This window comes from Alligator sinensis, unplaced genomic scaffold, assembly GCF_000455745.1.
Source record: "Alligator sinensis unplaced genomic scaffold, ASM45574v1 scaffold81_3, whole genome shotgun sequence".
In the NCBI taxonomy this organism is placed as follows: domain Eukaryota; kingdom Metazoa; phylum Chordata; order Crocodylia; family Alligatoridae; genus Alligator; species Alligator sinensis.
Window position 1 is genome coordinate 2,086,924 of NW_005842088.1, and position 18,121 is coordinate 2,105,044.

At 46.9% G+C, this 18,121-nt stretch overlaps 1 protein-coding gene across 3 annotated transcripts in view; it reads left to right on the top strand.

The window, feature by feature from the left end:
• Positions 1 to 18,121, top strand: part of RAF1 (Raf-1 proto-oncogene, serine/threonine kinase) — a 91,189-nt gene that overhangs the window by 17,227 nt on the left and 55,841 nt on the right. Inside the window, exons 1-3 of one of the 3 annotated variants that reach the window (XM_006023895.3) lie at positions 6,423 to 6,565; positions 7,809 to 8,041; positions 17,816 to 17,928. In XM_006023895.3, coding sequence (XP_006023957.1) covers positions 7,835 to 8,041; positions 17,816 to 17,928 — 320 coding nt within the window. In that variant the 5' untranslated portion in view covers positions 6,423 to 6,565; positions 7,809 to 7,834. Of the gene's footprint in view, positions 1 to 6,422; positions 6,566 to 7,808; positions 8,042 to 17,815; positions 17,929 to 18,121 lie in introns of those variants that run through there. The other 2 variants (XM_006023896.3, XM_025204538.1) reach the window with 2 other exon arrangements.

Genomic DNA, 18,121 nt, shown 5'->3' on the forward strand with positions numbered 1-18,121 from the left:
CCGGCATAATTGAATTTGTGTAAGTTAAATGCGCATATGATGCTACTCCACTGCCCATCTGATCCCTCCCCCTCCGTCTGTGTCTCTGTGTCTCTCTCTGGATTTTGGGGTATTTTAAAAAGTGAATTTGGGATGCTGCTTCAGCAGTGTAGCTGACACAAGGAACTAGCATCCCCAGCCACCAAGTGGCTGGGCCTCAAACTCCTGAGGGCAGGTAGCCCTGCACTGCCAGTCAGGGCAGGTTTTTATACTGCTGCGGCTAGCACAGGTGGCTCCTCCTGGCTGCAGATCCGGGAGGAGCCAGGCATATGCACATGGACTGAGGGGGAAAAGCCCCAGCTCAAATTTGCACCTCTTCTGTTTGAGCTGCTGCAAGCGCACGTGTTTGCATGTGTAGATGTGCCTGTAGTTTGTTTAGATTTGCCCCTTTAAAAACAAAACGCACATTACAAATGTGTTTTAACATTCGCCACATTTCCTATTTAAAGCGCAATTTATAGAATACAAACAGAATACACTAGTAGTTGGAATTCTCCGTGAACCATCAGCACTAACCTGGTTCTACCTTTTCATTAAGCACAAGAACAGTTGGTTCCAGTCACTGCAGTATGAAAAGATTCAAACACTTTCAAAAGTACCCATCTTAGAAAGGAGTTCAAGTGCCAATGAAAGTTACTGGGATTTAGGTGCATCTGAAACCTTTACTGAAAGAGCACAAATTCGAGACTCTTGTTTTAATTTAGTTTAAATGCAAGAACAAGTGCAAGTAGGAAAAAAGGACAAATGGGAGAATGCTGTTGCAAGTGACTTGTAACATTTGAATGACTTCACATTTAGAATTGTCAAAATGAGTTAACAGATTTTCCAGCACCTGAGGGAGTGCACTTAAGAAAAGAAGAGCTCAGTCCCTCTAAAAATTGTTGAGGTCTTGCCCTCATTATTAAGATAATACTGGTGTTTTTTCCCAACCTCTCCACATTCGAGGACCACAGATGTATTGCTGAAAAGGAAGATTCTAAATTAAGTCTTTGCAATTAAAAATGCAATTAATACAAAGTTTAATCCCACCAATTGCATACAAAAGTATCTTGGACTATTTACAGTTTCCTAGGACTTCTGTTACTTCTCCAGTAGCAGACTCTATTTTCCCAGGCTGTTTGCCCGTTCCTTTCCCCACCCCCCGCTTCCCTATTGTGCTGCCACTGTCCAGGCACCACCTGAGCTCCATGGGGCCCGATCTTTTTCTCAGAGCTCAGGCAGTGTCCAACTGGCTGACAACCCAGGCAGGGGTGGCACAGGGGGGCAGGCTCCAGAGAAAAAAAGAATCAGGCCTCTCAGAGCTCAAGCAATGAGCCAGCCCTGCATCTAGTGCCTAGTCCTTCCCTGCTTACCAAGCCTCCAGTGGCAAGTCACAGCTGTGCAGATAAAGGACAGCCAGAGATGGTTTTTCACCTTAATGTGCGACTGCACTTCTAAGCCAAACAACACCAAGCCGATTAACATTTGTTTTGGCTTACAGCGTAAGGTGTAACAAGGCCTTGATTGTCAGATGTGGTGTTTGTTTGCTTGTCAGAAACAAGGCTTAAAAGGCCATGTCTCTTTGATGGTGAATAAGTAGTTAGCATATCTCTACAATACACAATACATCTTTAACTGGTCTAAAATTCCTAAACGTTGGGTAACTGCTTTCATATGGGTAGTCACAGGACCAGCATCTGAGCTGATGTGTATTGTCTGCTTCAAAATAAGTTGGAGAGTTAGATCTGTTCTTTGTATCTATATATAGATTTTTTTTAAAAAAGGTGCCCCTTTGGCATGTCAAGATTAATGTGCTGTGCGAACGAGGGAATCTACATTATACAATTTTAGTGAAAAACAGGAAACCTTAAAGGAGAAAATGTGGGAGACAATAGTTAACAGGTTCAATCACCTCTGGAATTGCTAGTTGATCCAGAGATCCTAGTTTTCTCTGTTTTTAAAACAGCAAATTTCCTGATAAAACCTGTCAAAATCTGCATTTTTTTCAGTTAAATTGAAACGCCCCAATATTATATATGTATTAGTTGAAAACAGTGTTTTATTGATATATTTACAGTTTTAAAGCAATTTGGAAGCCTGCCAGTGCCTCAATCATTATAATAAAATAAATTCTAAATAACTGTAAATTTTGGCATTTGATTTGGGTTGTTTATCATGGAAAATCAGAGCTGCCCTGCCCCCTTTGCTCACCAGGACACTGGTCCAGCTGTGACTGTGTCCTTCCCCTCTCTCCCCTCCCCCCCTTTGCTGCTGCTGGGTGAACAGGGGGAACCTCATCTTGGCAGTGCAGCACCCCCACAGACTTACCTAGAGGCAGCTGCTTTCCACTGCTTTCTGGCTGCCACATGCATGGGCATCCACCGTGCATGTGGTTCCCCCTGCTTGATGGGTCCCCACAGCCCCAAGTAGCAGGCTGGAACACTGCTAGCCTGCATGGGGAAATCCATCATTTCCCATGTTGATGTTCCAGGTAATTGATTTCTGGATAGTCTGTGTTCTGTTGTACTGACACAGTGCAGATAAAAACAGGGGTCACATAGAACCCCTCATGGGAAGGAATGGGGGACCCTGATATTGTACAGGGAAAGTGTATACAGAGATCTTGATATGGATGGGGAGCATGGGGAACTTTGTTATAGGCTCAGGAGAAAAATAAGTGTCTCTGAAGTAGAAGGGTATACACAGGGTGGCACATGGGGATTTTAGGGGGGGCAAGAAGTGGAGGAATTCAAGGAGCCCTTATTGTGTGCAGTGAATGTGGCTTACAGGAGCAACAAACCTTATAGTTACCCCAATTGAAATAAAACACAATTAACAAAAACGTATGAAACGCTGTAGGATCTTCAGATTAGATGGAAAGGCACTTGTTACTTGAGGGCCCCAAGCCCAGGGATTGTTTCATTAGTGAATCAAAGGAAAAGTATCATGTGCGGTACAGAATCCCTCACATCCCTTTTTTTTTTTCTGGAATCTTGGCTCTTTTCTCCAGGTTCCGATGCTGTTGAATTATGAAATCTAGTCATCTCAGTGTCTCATGGTTGCAGAACACAATAGATTTCCAGTAATTGCAGGAAAGAGGTTCCAAAGAACCAATGACGCAAAGACTGAGAATGAAGAATCATGCTTTTTCAAATTGTTTTTTTTTTTTTTTTTTAGAGAGAACTATACATGGAGGAGTGGGCCAAGAAAAATGCATACACTACTTACCATTCAGAAAACTGCATCAAAAATGACTGTATTGTAGTACAGTTAGTTGTGGTGTAACCGTGATGGTACAGGAAGTGTACGAGACAAAAGGGGGTGTTTTTGTTATCTTTTGTTGTACTAACTATATAGTTGGGAGAGGTGTTGAACAAGCTGTAAGCCATCAATTGCCCTTCCTCATTTTTCCCAACTACACTGTTGGTCCTGCTATCAAAAAATGGACCTTTCCATTATCTTTGTAGCTGATGTATTATGATGCATCTCTTTCTGTGATACTTTTTCACTTTGAAAAATTGAAATTAGAACCTAACATGCGTTCCACACTTTCAATTGTTACATGTAGAACTGTTTTTTTAGGACTGGCGTTTGTGTGTGGTACCTTTTGACTCTGAGCACCAGAATGTTCAATTCAAAGGGGAGATGAAATACGAAAGCTCCCATTTCAGCTATTATAAATGGACTGCCACTGCAAAACTGCAGATGAAAAGTTGGATTGTGGATTAATAGTTTGTTTATCCACAAACTGGAATGTATGTCACAGCTTGTTTGTATAGTTCATCCTTGCCTGCATCTAATCTAAAAGCAGGTATAAGATGTGTACTGTATACAAATAACTGCATATTTCTACTTTTAAGACTCACTTTTGTTGCTACTTTTTGTTAAATGTGGATTGGTAGCGCTGTCTATCACTTTGTTAACATTGTTTCTTATGAGAGAGTTGGTTCCGAGTTACATTTAGACTTAAGACATGGCTTTCAGGAAGCAGTTGTGTTGTAAGTCCGAGGACTGCCTATACACTTAATATTTGGTTTCAGACTTTGCATTGGCTTAGTTCTGAATGAAGCGCATGTTTTAGTTTTGGGCAGAAATTACACCAGAAATGCAGTTCTTGGAAAAGCATATACCATTATATGCACTTTTTTTTTTTAGTGCATGCAATATACTGGTTTAAAGAGATACAGAGATGCGTCCAAATGGCAGTCCAGGCAGTGGAAGAAACGTAACCAAGTTTGCTCTTATTGTTGAGAACTTTTGTTATGTATTAGCAGCAAATGTGTTGTGATGCTGTTAAGTATATTTGATGGTATAAGTAGTTTATACTTGACATCATGTGAAAGTGCTTCAGGTCAACTGATAAGGAATTACACAAGTTATTGTACTGTTTCTAGGTGGCATTCTGTTTTAAAGACCAGTAAATATCAGGGGGTACTGATAAACTGTTACATGTAACTGTTAACATCTGCATGATTCATAGATTTCTAGGATTCTAGGGTCGGAAGGGACCTGGCAGATCATTGGGTCTGACCACCTGCTCTGGGCAGGAAAGAGCGCTGGGGTTAAGTGACCCCAGCCAGATGCCCATCCAATCTCCCTTGAAAGCCCATTCCATATTTTAGCAGCCCCCACCGTAAAGAATTTTCCTTATGTCCAATCTAAATCTGTTCTCCTTCAGTTGTGGCCATTATTTCTGGTAACCCTGAGGGGCACCCTGGTAAACAGAGTGCCCCCTATTCCCTGCTGGCCCCCCTGATGAGTTTGTAGACAGCCACAAGATCGCTTCAGCCTTCTGTTGCAGAGGTTGAAGAGATTCAGGTCCCTCAGTCTGTCTTCATAGGGTCTTACCTGCAGGCCTTCAACCATACGAGTAGCCCTCCTGGACCCTCTCGAGGTTATCCACATCCCTCTTGAAGTGTGGCGCCCAAAACTGGATGAAGTACTCGATCTGAGGCCTCACCAATGCCACATAGAGGGGAATTATCACTTCCCTAGACTTGCTCGTGATGCACCTGCTGATGCAAGAAAGAATGCAGTTAGCCTTGCTTATTAGCTTGTTACATTGGCAGCTCGTGTTCATTTTTGCGTCAACCAGGACACTGAGATCTCTTTCCACTGTTGTACTCAGAATGGTACCTCCCAGTCTATAGGTGTTGGAGATTCTTTCTCCCCAGGTGCAGCACCTTGCATTTATCCTTGTTAAATTGCATCCTATTCTTATCCGCCCACTTCACCAGTCTGTACTGGTCTGTGTACAGATCTGCCTGAATTTGCTCCCTGCCCTCCAGTGTGTTAACTGTACCCAATAGTTTAGTGTCATCTGCAAATTTGGACAAGGTGCTTTCAACACCTTCATCCAAATCACTGATGAAGATATTAAACAGTACTGGTCCAAGGACAAAACCTTGGGGGACACCACTGCCCACATCCCTCTAGGTAGAAACCGACCCATACACCACCACTCTTTGGGTGCGTCCCGTGAGCCAACTTTTCACCCACCTTACTGTGAAAAAAATCCACATTACAGCTACTCAGTTTGCTCATAAGAATTGGGTGCAACACTGTGTCAAAAGGCTTTTTAAAATCCAGGTAAATAATATCTACTTCTACTCCTGCATCTAAGCACTTTGTGACCTTGTCATAAACAGAGACCAGGTTAGTCAGGCAAGATTGGCCTGCTATAAACCCGTGCTGGTTGCCCCTTACCATACTGTGGCTCGCTGGCCCCCTGCAAATGTGTTCCTTTGATTTCCACCCCCCCCCTCCTGCCCCCCCATCCCAAGGTGTTGCCAAGAATAGAGGTGAGGATAACTGGCCTATAATTACCTGGGTCCTCCTTCCTCCCCTGCTTGAAAATAGGGACCACATTGGCACTTTTTCAGTCCTCTGGCACCTGTCCCGAGTGCTCGAACAGTTGCACCAGTGGTTTTGCTATGACATCAGTCAATTGCTTTAGTACCCTTGGGTAAAGATCGTCAGAGCCCGCCAACTTAAATACGTTCAGCCCTTCCAAGTGCTCTTTCACTAGGTCAGTGCTAACCATTGGTGGATTGCTATTACTCTCACTCTAGACTAAAGACTCACTGGGAGTACTTGTACCCATGTCCAGGAAAACAGAAGCAAAGAAATTATTTAAGAGCTCTGCTTTGTCCATCCTATCAGTTATGAGTTGCCCTAGTCCATTCTGTAGCGGCCCTATGTTACCCTGCGCTTTCTTCCTGCTCCCTATGTACTTAAAGAAGAACTTTTCATTATCTTTAATCTTCGTTGCCAACTTGAGTTCTGTAACTGCTTTGGCCTTCCTCACTGCTTCCATGCAAGTTTGAGCCAAGCAGGTATACTCTTCCTTGGTGGCTGCCCCCTCCTTCCACAGCCTGTTGTCCTCTTTTTTTTTCCTCTGTAGGCTCTCCTGGATTTCCCTGCTCAGCTAAGAAGGTTTTTTGGTTCTCTTGCCTCCCTTTGTATATACTGGGTTGGTACCCCCCTGCGCCTGTAGGATCAGTCCCTTGAGGAACTCCCACCCTTCTTGGACTCCCAACTCACAGAAGTGATTACCTTTCAGTCTCACCCTAACTAATCTCCTGAGCTCATTGAAGTTGGCCTTCTGGAAGTCTAGCACTACTGCCCTACTAATGGTCTTTTTCACCTTATGCCGGATAGTGAATTCCTGTCAACTGATGTTCACTATCCCCTAGGTTACCTTGTACCTGATTCTCTAATAATACAAATATATAGCAATGCTGATTCAACTTTAAAACCTGCTTCATGTGGGGACAGAGTTCAGGTTTTAGCTAATTTGTATACCCACAGGATCATAAAGACATTATAGTATAGTGCAGGCTTGTCCAACATGCGGCCTGCGAAGCCATTTTCTGTGGCCTGAGGTCCCTTGCTTTGGACAGGCGGGTGGAGAAGGGGAGGGGAGCTGCTCAGCCCCGCAGGACGGCTTGCGTGACCTCCCATGTCACGTGAGCCGGGTCCCGCTGCCACCCCAAGGGCTGCGCGGCATTCGGCTGCGCCTGACAGGACGAGCTGAGGACAGCACCCGCTTTTAGTTGTCTCCGGCTTCGTCCCTTGCCCCCGGCGTCCTGCCTGCTCCCAGGACCCGCTGGGCTCGGCGGTAGTGGGGTGGGAACAGGATGCAGCGCCCAGCACAGGCAGTCAGCAGGGCAGCCCCAGGGGGCCACCCCAAAATTTGCCTTGATACTCCCTCCACCCCCGCATAGCCACACTTCCAGTGCTGCCCAGACCACCACTGCCCACCCTGTTCTGAGCCCAGCCCCTGCAACTAACTGACTGGGTGGGCTCTGGGCCAGGGCCTCAGAGTGAGCCGCGTTGCAGCCTGAGCGCTAGCTTCCTAAGGAAGCACAGGGGCTGCGACAGGCCCAGGGCATTGTTGGGTTTGATTTTGTCCTGCGGCCCAGCAGCCCAGCCCTGTGTCTGCATGCGTGTGTCTAGTTTTGTGCGCACGTGTAGTATATTAAGTTTTATTTATTGTCACCAGGTTTACAATTTTTAGAAAACCTGGTATTTACTAAAACTATTTATGATTATTAACGATATTAATATGTAGTGTGTTCTGCCATGTACCCCCTGCCCCAGTTCTGTTTCTCTGGCATTCCAGCACCTTACAAGCTAGATGTTGAGGTTTTTTCTGCACTCCGGCCAAAAACGTTGCCTACCCATGGGTTAAACAATTAATTATTTAACATTCTCATCCCTGTTGTCCATACCCATTGTTTAAAAAACTGACACTGAAGATGTAACTTTTTTCCTGTGTTTTATTGCAGATTTTGTTACTGCTTAGACGGTATCAATGGAGCATATTCAGGGAGCTTGGAAGACCATCAGTAATGGTTTTGGATTCAAGGATTCTGTCTTTGATGGATCGAACTGTATTTCGCCTACTATTGTTCAGCAGTTTGGTTATCAGCGCCGAGCGTCTGATGATGGCAAACTCTCAGACACCTCCAAGACTAGCAGTACTATTCGGGTTTTTTTGCCTAACAAGCAACGCACGGTGGTAAGTTTGACTTATTTAGCAATAGAAATGCTAAATAACACTGAAAAGTTTTTCCATGCCTAGATAAGTCACCCTCTGTTTAATGCTAAAGGCTGTAGTAATACTATTTTTAAAATAACAGAGCTTTTACTGTACTACTATCTGGCATCCATGGGGAATGGGGGGGTGCTGGTTAATCAAATATGCCAGTTATCTGAGAGTTTATCTCCAGTAGGTTGGAGGCATCTTTGCCGGTGCACCAGGGCTTTCACTCCCTAGCATCAGTGTGCCGGGGGACAGAGGGGGGGGCCCATGCAGGCTGCTTTGGCCTGGGCCGTGGTCCTCAAGGAGGAAGTGGGACTTGGCAAAACTGGAAGACCCATGATCGTAACAACAGATGCCGTCTATGACAGATGCCAGTTAATGGAGCATTCTGGATGGTAAAGTGTCAGATAATACAGCTTTTACTGTAATGTAGAATGTAGTAATACTATTTGAAAAATAAAAGGTTCTAACATGGGCCATTTACAATCAAATATGTAAGGATAAAGACATTTCAGGAATAGGCTAACCTAACCTGCAATACGGGTATCTATTGGTGATGCGTAGACGGTGCATGTGCATCTCCTGAGACTGACGATGCACCCCCTGAAAGAAGCGCCCCTGACTGCCTGCAGCACCTGTGGGAGGTTGCTGCTCGCCACCTCGCCTCCCCCCTCTTGCCACTAACACTGCTGGTGGTGTCTGCAGGTGGTCGCTGACTGCCAGTTGGCACTCGCCAGCTCCCCCCACTGCTGCTGCCGCCACCTGTGGGCAGTTGCCATGCCCCCCCAGCCTCTGGGGGCACGCTTCATTCATGCAGGTATCCATTCCTCTGTGAAATCTAGAATATAGTGTGATTTTAATGTAGGTTTGATCTGTATTGATGTCTGCAATGTAATACACTGATAAGGGGCTAACCTTGAATTCCTCAGGGTCTTTCCTTGGAAGCTATAAGAAAAAATATTGTCAAAACTTTTAACAAGGCTGCTTGAAATCCTAATTTGCACCTTTCCTTCCTTCAAGGTAATGCTAATTACAATAGAAGTGTTGAATCCCTGGCCTAGGGGCCAGATCTAGCCACCAGTACTATTATCCACCTTGCAGGGCTTGCTATGGGTCATGGGGAGCCCCACAAGTTGTGAACCTGCGCATTAGGTTGGGCACATTATGGGGTGCAGGGCCTGATCCCTGTGTGCCAGGGCCAGAAAGCACCATCCATTTGGTCTGGAGGGTCAAAGCCTTGAACACTGCTAGTCTACAGTGCTACCAGTGAGTGGTCTTCTTATGTAGGTCAAATAAAAAACAAACCCTGTTCAACAGGAAAAATAGTACATTTAAAGAAAATAAATAATTAAGTGGGTCAGAAGTTCCTTGCACATGCACTTGCTGATGTAGGCATGATGAAATATTCTGGTCTGACAGAGTTGCTTAACATGCCATGAACGAACTATGTGACGATTTAGTAAACCTATTGTTGCATACTGCACTTCTATGCCAGTCCTTACAAATGAGTTGTAATATAGCTCAACCCCACCCACCCTCAACAGTCCTTTTAATGTATTAAGTTGCTTCAAATTTTCTCTGAGAATATTTTTTTGCTTCTACATTGCTAGGAGAATAGCAACCTAAATGTTGAGTTTTTTAATCTGAGAGCCACCAAATGGAACATACAGCCCCAAACCTGTTTTGGGTCTAAATGTTTGATTTACTTAAATATAGAACTGTCTTTTATTTATAATTAAGGAGTATCTAGTGAATCTTTGGAGATTTTTTTTAAAGGGGAGGGGTGGAGGAAACCCCACACGCTATCCAAATGTGACTGTGGATTGTTGTTGCACTCATCAGACAATTTCTACACCTGATTAAGTCATCTCAAAACAAAAGAATAAAATGACACTTGCTAAATTTAGAATACTGCTTATAAAGTCTATATATCATTCAGTCTTCCTCTTACCTTCCCTTTGGGCCAAGCTCAAGAGGCATATTGAGCTTAACGGTCAGAGGCATAATTTCTGAGCCTCTGACTGCTCATGTAGTGTAGGGGCTGAACTGTCCAACAGTCATCTGCTATTTTTGATTTATGTGATTCGCACATAAAGACGACATTTTTAATTCAGCCTTTCTACTCAAATACCACAATTTAAAAGTTCTTTTTGCTTATGGCCCAGGTTGGTAGGTTTAAAGACTGTCTACATAAGTTCTGTGTCCTTTGAGGAGCAGAATATGCAGCCTTTCTGGGGAAGTGATGATTGTACTCTGCCACTGCAGCTTCTTTGGTTCTATTCAGTTTTCAGAAGATAGGGAGACACTTTAAAACATTTGTGTATGTTTCAATTGCTGAAAACTCCATATGGTCCATGGCATTTGCAACCTGTTGGGGAAGCAAAATTGAAAATGATACCCAGTAAATAGTATGGTGCTCAGTATAGGGTGTTGATGGGGAGGTTGGGGGAGTAGTCAAAAGAACATCTACTCTGGTTATTCTCACTTGGGGTACCCCAAGATCATTTTAAGGGCGTGGCACAATATTATCACTGTGGATTCCTATCTGAAGTCTCCAGGTTTATCTTGTGAATCACATGTAGGTGTTTGAACATCTAACAATGTCAAAAACATTCCAATCTGTTATGAGTTCTTTGTAACAAAATAATGGCCCTATTTCTCCATAGTAAAAAAAGAGCAAAAGTTAAGAGCTGGCACTTTGAGGGGTTTCTTGAATTGAAAAAGGTTGAAAAGCACTGTTTTAGTCTGCCAGTTTTCACAGGAGATGGGTGGTTCAAGGACATGCAGTCACTATTGAATCAGACTTACAACCAGCCTTTGTTTTGTTTTTTAAACTGATCCTGAGTAGTCATTTGGTAGGCTGATAATGGAGAATAAAGCATCCTGCTATTTATAATCTGCCTATATCAAAGGGGCTGTATTCTTTTATAATCTCAGTATATCAGAAAACACAGAAAGATCCCAAACCATTTTAAAAGCAAAATAAAATTATAAATGGAGATGAAAAAGGGAGGAGGCTTGTGACTGAGTGAAGGATGCTGGAAAGGGGGCTAAGTGTTAGAATAAATGATAGGATGAAGGTGGTGGGTGGTACCTCTGGGTGCATCTGAGCCTGTTTCTTCTGTTTCTGTGGAAATGGGATTTGAGGGTCTTTGAACCACTCTACCTACACCCCATGTGGTAACTGGGATGGGGGGAGAAGTTTTACCATGTGTGCAGTGGGTGTGATCTCCTCCAGCTTTCCTCATGCATATACTGCAGCTTCTGGGCATTTATCACTCCTATGATGTCTCTTTCATCCAGTATTTGGGAAACTCTTGCCCCTTTGTGCACATACCCACCAAGTACTGAGAGGTATGAAGATTTGGGAACAGATATGCTTGATGCATTTGACAAGCTTTTGTTTGTTGACATTGGGGTAGATAGATGTGTATGAAGAATTTGGGCACAGCAATTGTTTCTGGCTCTGATAAAAGCAATGGGGCATTTTCATGTAGCTAGGAGGAGTATCATGGTGTGCTATTTCACACCTCCTTGAAAACCCTTTTCTCTTTAAAAGTCATCTCTTCCAAGTGCCCGAATACCCACAGGTTGATTGTTTACTTTGAAATTTGGTGTGCCTCATGAAGATAAATGTAATGTTGTTAATCCAAATTTGGGGGCATTTGAGCTAGGCAGGAACTTCTCTGTAGCACTACATTTTATAGTGCTACATGTCACATGTACATTGCACCATAATGCTATGGGAGGGTCTCTGTTGCCCAGGCTCCCACAGTGCTCTGTGTCATGTACACCCCCCCCCTCCCCCCAGCCCCGAGAAGGGGAGTATAGGGGAAAGTGCTGGTGGAGTATGAGTTGGGGGTCAGGAAGGCAGGCAGCTGTGTTTGCAGTCATTGAGCCCTGGGGATCTGTATATGCTTGTGCCCCTGTAGGGGTGGTGATAGGCTGTCATTGCATGGGTTTACTGACAGGTGCCTCTCCCATGAGCGGAGGAGGTAAAGAGTTGCAGGGCTGAGCAGTTCAGTTATTGTCCTCTGGCTGGAAAGCATGCCCCTGAAAGCCTGTCTAGTACTCCAGCCTGTTCACAGCAGCAATTTAAAGTGCTGTGGCAACTGTTGCTCTGTCCAGGGCTCTTACCTGTGACTTCTTTTATCAACCTTGTTGGTAGAGTTAGCATGACCCTAATCTTCATTCCTCTGTAACAAAGTACATGATTAGTACAGTAGTACTTGGCAGCTGTACAATTTCCTTTCCCTAGGCATAAGTTACATAATTAACTCCCACAAATAGCATTTTTTCCTGATAAAATTAGAAATGCAGTGACCAAAAAGCATTGTTAATACAGTGTTAAGATTGCCTGATGGGGTGTTGTGTCTTATAAAGACATTAACCAAATGCATTTGCAGATCAGTGACCAGATATGTCCATATCTTACAGTCTGACTCTGCCTTTAACCTGTATTGGATAAGAGCTTTGTAGACCTGTCCTAAAGTCAGACATATGACCTGCCTTCCCAGAAGGAACTTCATATCTGCTAAATCTCATGACTTCTTTTCTCTTATGCATGCAATACTATGTAACTCAGGGGTGCGCAGTTATTTCAGTTGGAGGGCCACTTAAGTTTTGGTGAGGTGTCAAGGGCCACAAGGGTAGCCCCGCCCCTTGACAGGTACCCCACCCCCTGGTCACCATCTTATGACTGGAAGTCCCACCCCCTGGCCTTTGCTACTGGAAGTCTCTCCCCTTGCCCAGGAAGTATGCCTTTTAGGAGGTGGCAGTGAGGGGAGGGTTGCTTGTATATTGTATGGAGGGTTGGGGGAGTGCATGGTTGATGTGAGTGTGGAGGGGTGCGGGATGTATGGCTGGGGTATATGGGACAGTGTTGGATGTGTGTGGGTATGGTAGAGTGATGAGGTGCTTGGGGGTGTGTGTGGGTATGGTGGGGTGTGTGGCTGGAGTGTGAGGGACTCTGGGGGTGTGTGTGGTTATGATGGGGGGTGCATGTGTAGGGTGTAGGTAGGTAGGGTGTGCACATGTGGGGCTTCCTCCCCGCCTGCTCTTTGACATGGCTGAGCCCAGCCCTTCTGTAGGGACGGGGATGGGGATCAGTGTTGCCAGCTTGGTTTGCAGCACACTGCAAAGGTCAGGACAGCAGCTTCTGCAGACAGGCAGCAAGAGAAGCCCCTAGGACAGGGGAGAGGGGCAGGGAGGTGAGCCTGGTGCTGCTGGCTCTCTTGGTTTGTCCCATACCTGCCCGGTGGAGCTGCAGCTGAGCCTACACTGGCTCCTGCTGCTGTGTCCATCCCATGTGCCTGCCCAGTGGGGCCACACCAAATGCATGCTGGCTTTTGCTGCTGCTCACACCCCACCTGCCTGTCCCATGCCTGCCTGGTGGGGCTTTGTCAGCAGCCAAGCTCCTTCATGCCCCCACTCCACCCACACACTCCCTTGCCCAGCCATGCATGAGCAGAACCGAAGTGAGCTGCAGGCAAAGCCCACCCCACTCCTGTCAGTGCTGCAGCTTCCCCCCCTCACCTGCTGCCCAGAACACTGAGGCAGGGACAGGAGGAGGAGTTGCTGGAGGCTGAGGGAGCCCCCAGCAGTTCCCTGGGCAGCTGCGGTAGTGGCAGCAACAGCCCTGCCCTAAAGCTGTGCCTACTAGCTGGGGTTGGTGACCCTGGCAGGGGAGGCTGGGAACATAGCACGTGCTGCCCCAGATGATCGTGGGTGGGACTTGACCCCATGCGTAGCACAGCAGGGGCAGCCACTGGTGAGGCTGGATACAATCAGTTGGTGAGTGCTTGCCCGCAGGCTGGATCCAGTCAGCTGGCAGGCTGGATCTGGCCTGCAGACCGTATTTTGTCCACCCCAATCTAACTCCATACTTCCCACTTACATCTTCATAGTAGTTAGGGGTCAGAAGGGACCTGAATAGATCATCTAGTCTAACCCCCCCCCGGTCACTGGTTGGAGCACACGCTGGAATCACATGACCCTAGACAGGTGTTCATCCAACCTCTTTTTGAATTTACCCAAGGTAGGAGCGAGGACCACTGCCCTAGGAAGTTGGTTCCAGATCCTAGCTACCCTGACTGTGAAATAGTGCCTCCTAATCTCTAACCTGAACCTACTCTCTAGCAGCTTCTGGCCATTGTTCCTCGTCACCCCAGGTGCTGCTGGGGAGAATAGGGCTCTTCCTATTTGGTGCTGATCTCCCCTAACGAGTTTGTAGGCAGCCACCGAATCCCCCCTCAGCCTCCACTTGCTGAGGCTGAACAGGTTCAAGTCCCTCAACCTCTCCTCATAGGGCCTGCCCTTTTGCCCTCCAACCAAGTTGGTGGCCCTCCTCTGAACCCTCTCAAGGCAGGCCACATCCTTCTTAAAGTGCGATGCCCAGAACTGAACGCAGTACTCCAGTTGAGGCCGGACCAGTGTCACGTAGAGGAGGAGTAACACCTCTCTGGACCGGCTTGAGATGCATCTTTGGATGCAGGTATGGTTGGCTTCTCTGGCTGCGGTCTGGCATTGGCGGCTCATGCTCATCTTTGAGTCAGTAATGACTCCAAGATCCCTTTCCACCTCTGTGCTCACAAGCAGGGAGCTCCCCAGCTTGTATGTATGCTGTGGATTCCTTCCCCCAAGGTGCAGCACCCTGCATTTATCTACATTGAACCCCATCCCATTACCATCTGCCCACTTCTGTAGTCTGTCCAAGTCTAATTGCAGCCTCTCTTTTCCTTCAAACGTGCCTACCGTCATCGGCAAACTTGGACAACATGTTTTCCACCCCCTCGTCCAAGTCGTTGATGAAGATGTTGAACAGTGTAGGCCCCAGGACCGAGCCCTGGGGGACCCCACTGTTCACATCCCGCCAGGTCGAGTACGACCCGTCCACCACCACTCTTTGGGTGTGCCCCATCAGCCAATTTTTGACCCATCCAACTGTGTAGGCATCACTGCCACAGTCGCTCGGTTTATTGATGAAAATGGGGTGAGAGATGGTGTCAAAGGCCTTCTTAAAGTCCAGAAAGACTACGTCCACGGTGACGCCATCATCCAGGGATTTAGTTACCTGGTCACAAAAGGCCATCAGGTTGGTCTGGCAGGACCTGCTTTTGATGAACCCATGTTGATTTCCCCTGGGCATGATCTCCCCTGCTGGCCCCTCAGATGTGCTCCTTAATGATTTTTTCAAGGATTTTCCCCAAGACCGATGTGACCCTTATGGGCCTATAGTTTCCTGGGTCCTTCTTTCTCCTGTTCTTATAGATACGGACCACATTAGCTAGTTTCCAATCTCTGGGCATCTGGCCCGTGGACCACGATCACTGTCTTAAGCTACCTTATCTCACAATTCACTGCTGTAATTGCACAGGCAAGAATACCCTGCAGTTGGCTGCTGACACAATATACAGAAGACCCTTATGGGCCTATAGTTTCCTGGGTCCTTCTTTCTCCTGTTCTTATAGATACGGACCACATTAGCTAGTTTCCAATCTCTGGGCATCTGGCCCGTGGACCACGATCACTGTCTTAAGCTACCTTATCTCACAATTCACTGCTGTAATTGCACAGGCAAGAATACCCTGCAGTTGGCTGCTGACACAATATACAGAAGACAGTTAAAGCAAAGGAAATAGATTTAAGGTTTGAGCTATTTCTTTTGAGAAGATAGGAGTCAAAGAAAGGGAGTCTGTTAGACTGCTTCAATGAAACTGTAACAGGGTGGCCTCCTCATCTGGTCTTTGCCAGCTGCACTGCTCCTGGGGTAACTAACTGCTTCACTCACCTGCCACACCTTGATGGAAAAATGAGAGTTGTTACAAAGGCGGGAGGCTACCCATTACTCACCCTGCTGACAAGGGCCTAATACCTGCTCCGACCTGCCCTCCACGGGTCCCATGCTTTGCAGATGTTTCTCTGGTATTACTTCTCTGGCCTATGGCCAGAGCAAACTGGGCACACAGTTATAGCTCTTTCCACAGCCCCGGAGGGCCGCTCGCACACTACCTCTCTCTCACCGGGGTCCTGCTCACTCCGCTGGCTCTCATCCAGCCTCTTTCATACTGCCCTCTCTCAGGGGCCACACTCATGCTGCCCGGCCTCACCTGGCTTCAGGCTTAGCTCTCCTTGCCTCGGTCAGCCCTGGCGCAGTCTTTTGGATATCTCCCGCTAGCCTAACCTGATCATTGACTGAGCGATTGTACGACTGTAGGCCTATTTTGCTCCTTGCCCCTCACTGGGCCACTATACCCCCACTGGGCCTCCTCACTCACCCTCACACAGGGTCCCTCCTCCAGCCTGAGCCCTGGGCTCCCCCTGCTCGCTAGAATGCCACCAGGGATGTGGGGCTGGGGTTATTAAGGTGCCCCGACCTGCCTTTCACCTGGGAGGTAACTGGCCTGGCATTTCCTGGCAGCTCCCATTCCACTAGGAGCCCCACCAGACCATCCTTCCCTAACGGGTGCAGTTTTACATCTTACCCAGGACAAGGAGTCACCTCCTCCCCATAGCCCCTGCCAATGGCAACACATAGGGGGTGCACAGGGGTGCACATGCACCCCCTGAGAGCGCCAGTGCACACCCTGACAAGCTGTGCTTGCTGCTTAGGTAGTGGGTGGGGGGGCAGGCAGGGGTGCCGGTGCCCACCCTGTGAGCGCCAGCTGGGGAGTGGGAGTGGGATCGGCTGCGAGGGGACCCTCCCTGGTCAGCGTGATTGGCCATGGGGGGGTATGTGCCCCCCCGCCCCAGGTGAGGAGGCACTGGTTGTCTCCTTCCTTCCTGCAGCAAACTGCAGCCCAGTTTATATCCCTGGGCCAGAATGGCTACCTTCATCAGGCACCTGTTTGCTGCTCTTAAAGTGGCAGGCACCAAAGGGGCCCTGCCACAGAAACCACTCCTTGTTCAGCCCAGGGGCAGGCAATTATTTTGGGTGGAGGGCTGCTTACTGAGTTTTGACAAGCCATCAAGGACTGCATGACAGGCAGCCAGGGGCAGATTAATATTAATTTTCTAATTTTTTATGGGCTCTGCAGGCCAGATGAAATGGCCTGGTGGGCCGCATCTGGCCCGCGGGTCGCATTTTGCCCACCCCTGGTTCAGCTGCATCTAACACACAGGGAACTCAGCTCAAGTTGCATGCAGATAATTCCTACTGGCCAGTTCCACCTTAGGGAAGGGGAAAGAATTTAATATCATAATAAGTATGTATCTTAACTCTTCTTGACTTTTCCGAAATGTGTGCATTTTTTCCCCTTTTCCTTCCCACGGCAAACTTAGAGAAGAACATGAGTTACCACTGGGCAGCCACAATTCTATTAATCTTTGGGTCACTGAATTAATAAAGTAATCCTTTATGGTAGTGGTATATGGTATGTGGTGTGTCTCTTTATGCAGAACATGAGGATCTGAATTTGTAACCCTTTGACATTCTTCACCGTTTTAAACTACAGGTGACCCTCACTATTCTTGGGGGGATACATTCTCATATCCCCTGCGAATGGTGAAATCCACAAATAAGGCACTGCGTTCATGAACGCAGTGCCCCCGGTGGCTGGGAGTGGTGGGGGGACGGGTGCGGTGGCTCTGGCAGGAGCCTGACGGCAGCAAGCACATAGTATCCAAGGAGCTCCTGTAAGCATATAAAGTGTATTTAAAGTGTGGGTTCGGCATTCACGAATATTTGAAACAGCGAATGCCAAACCCGCGAATAGCGAGGGTTTCCTGTATAACATTTTCTTTAATTCACAGGTGAATGTGCGAAATGGAACGACTCTCCACGATTGTCTTATGAAGGCCCTCAAAGTAAGAGGCTTGCAGTCAGAATGCTGTGCAGTTTTTCGGCTTTTTAATGAACAAAAAGGGTAAGACTCATGACTCGGACTATTTTAAATTTACCTAGGATCGTTTAAATCCTAAGCAGTAGGGGTGCACTGATAAAGATTTTTTTTGGGCCAGTTTTTTTGGGGCTGATTATTAACGAGTCATATCGGCCAACACGATCTGATTCCCGATATGCAAGCCTGGCAGCTTTGGAGAGCAGCATCTGGCCAGTAA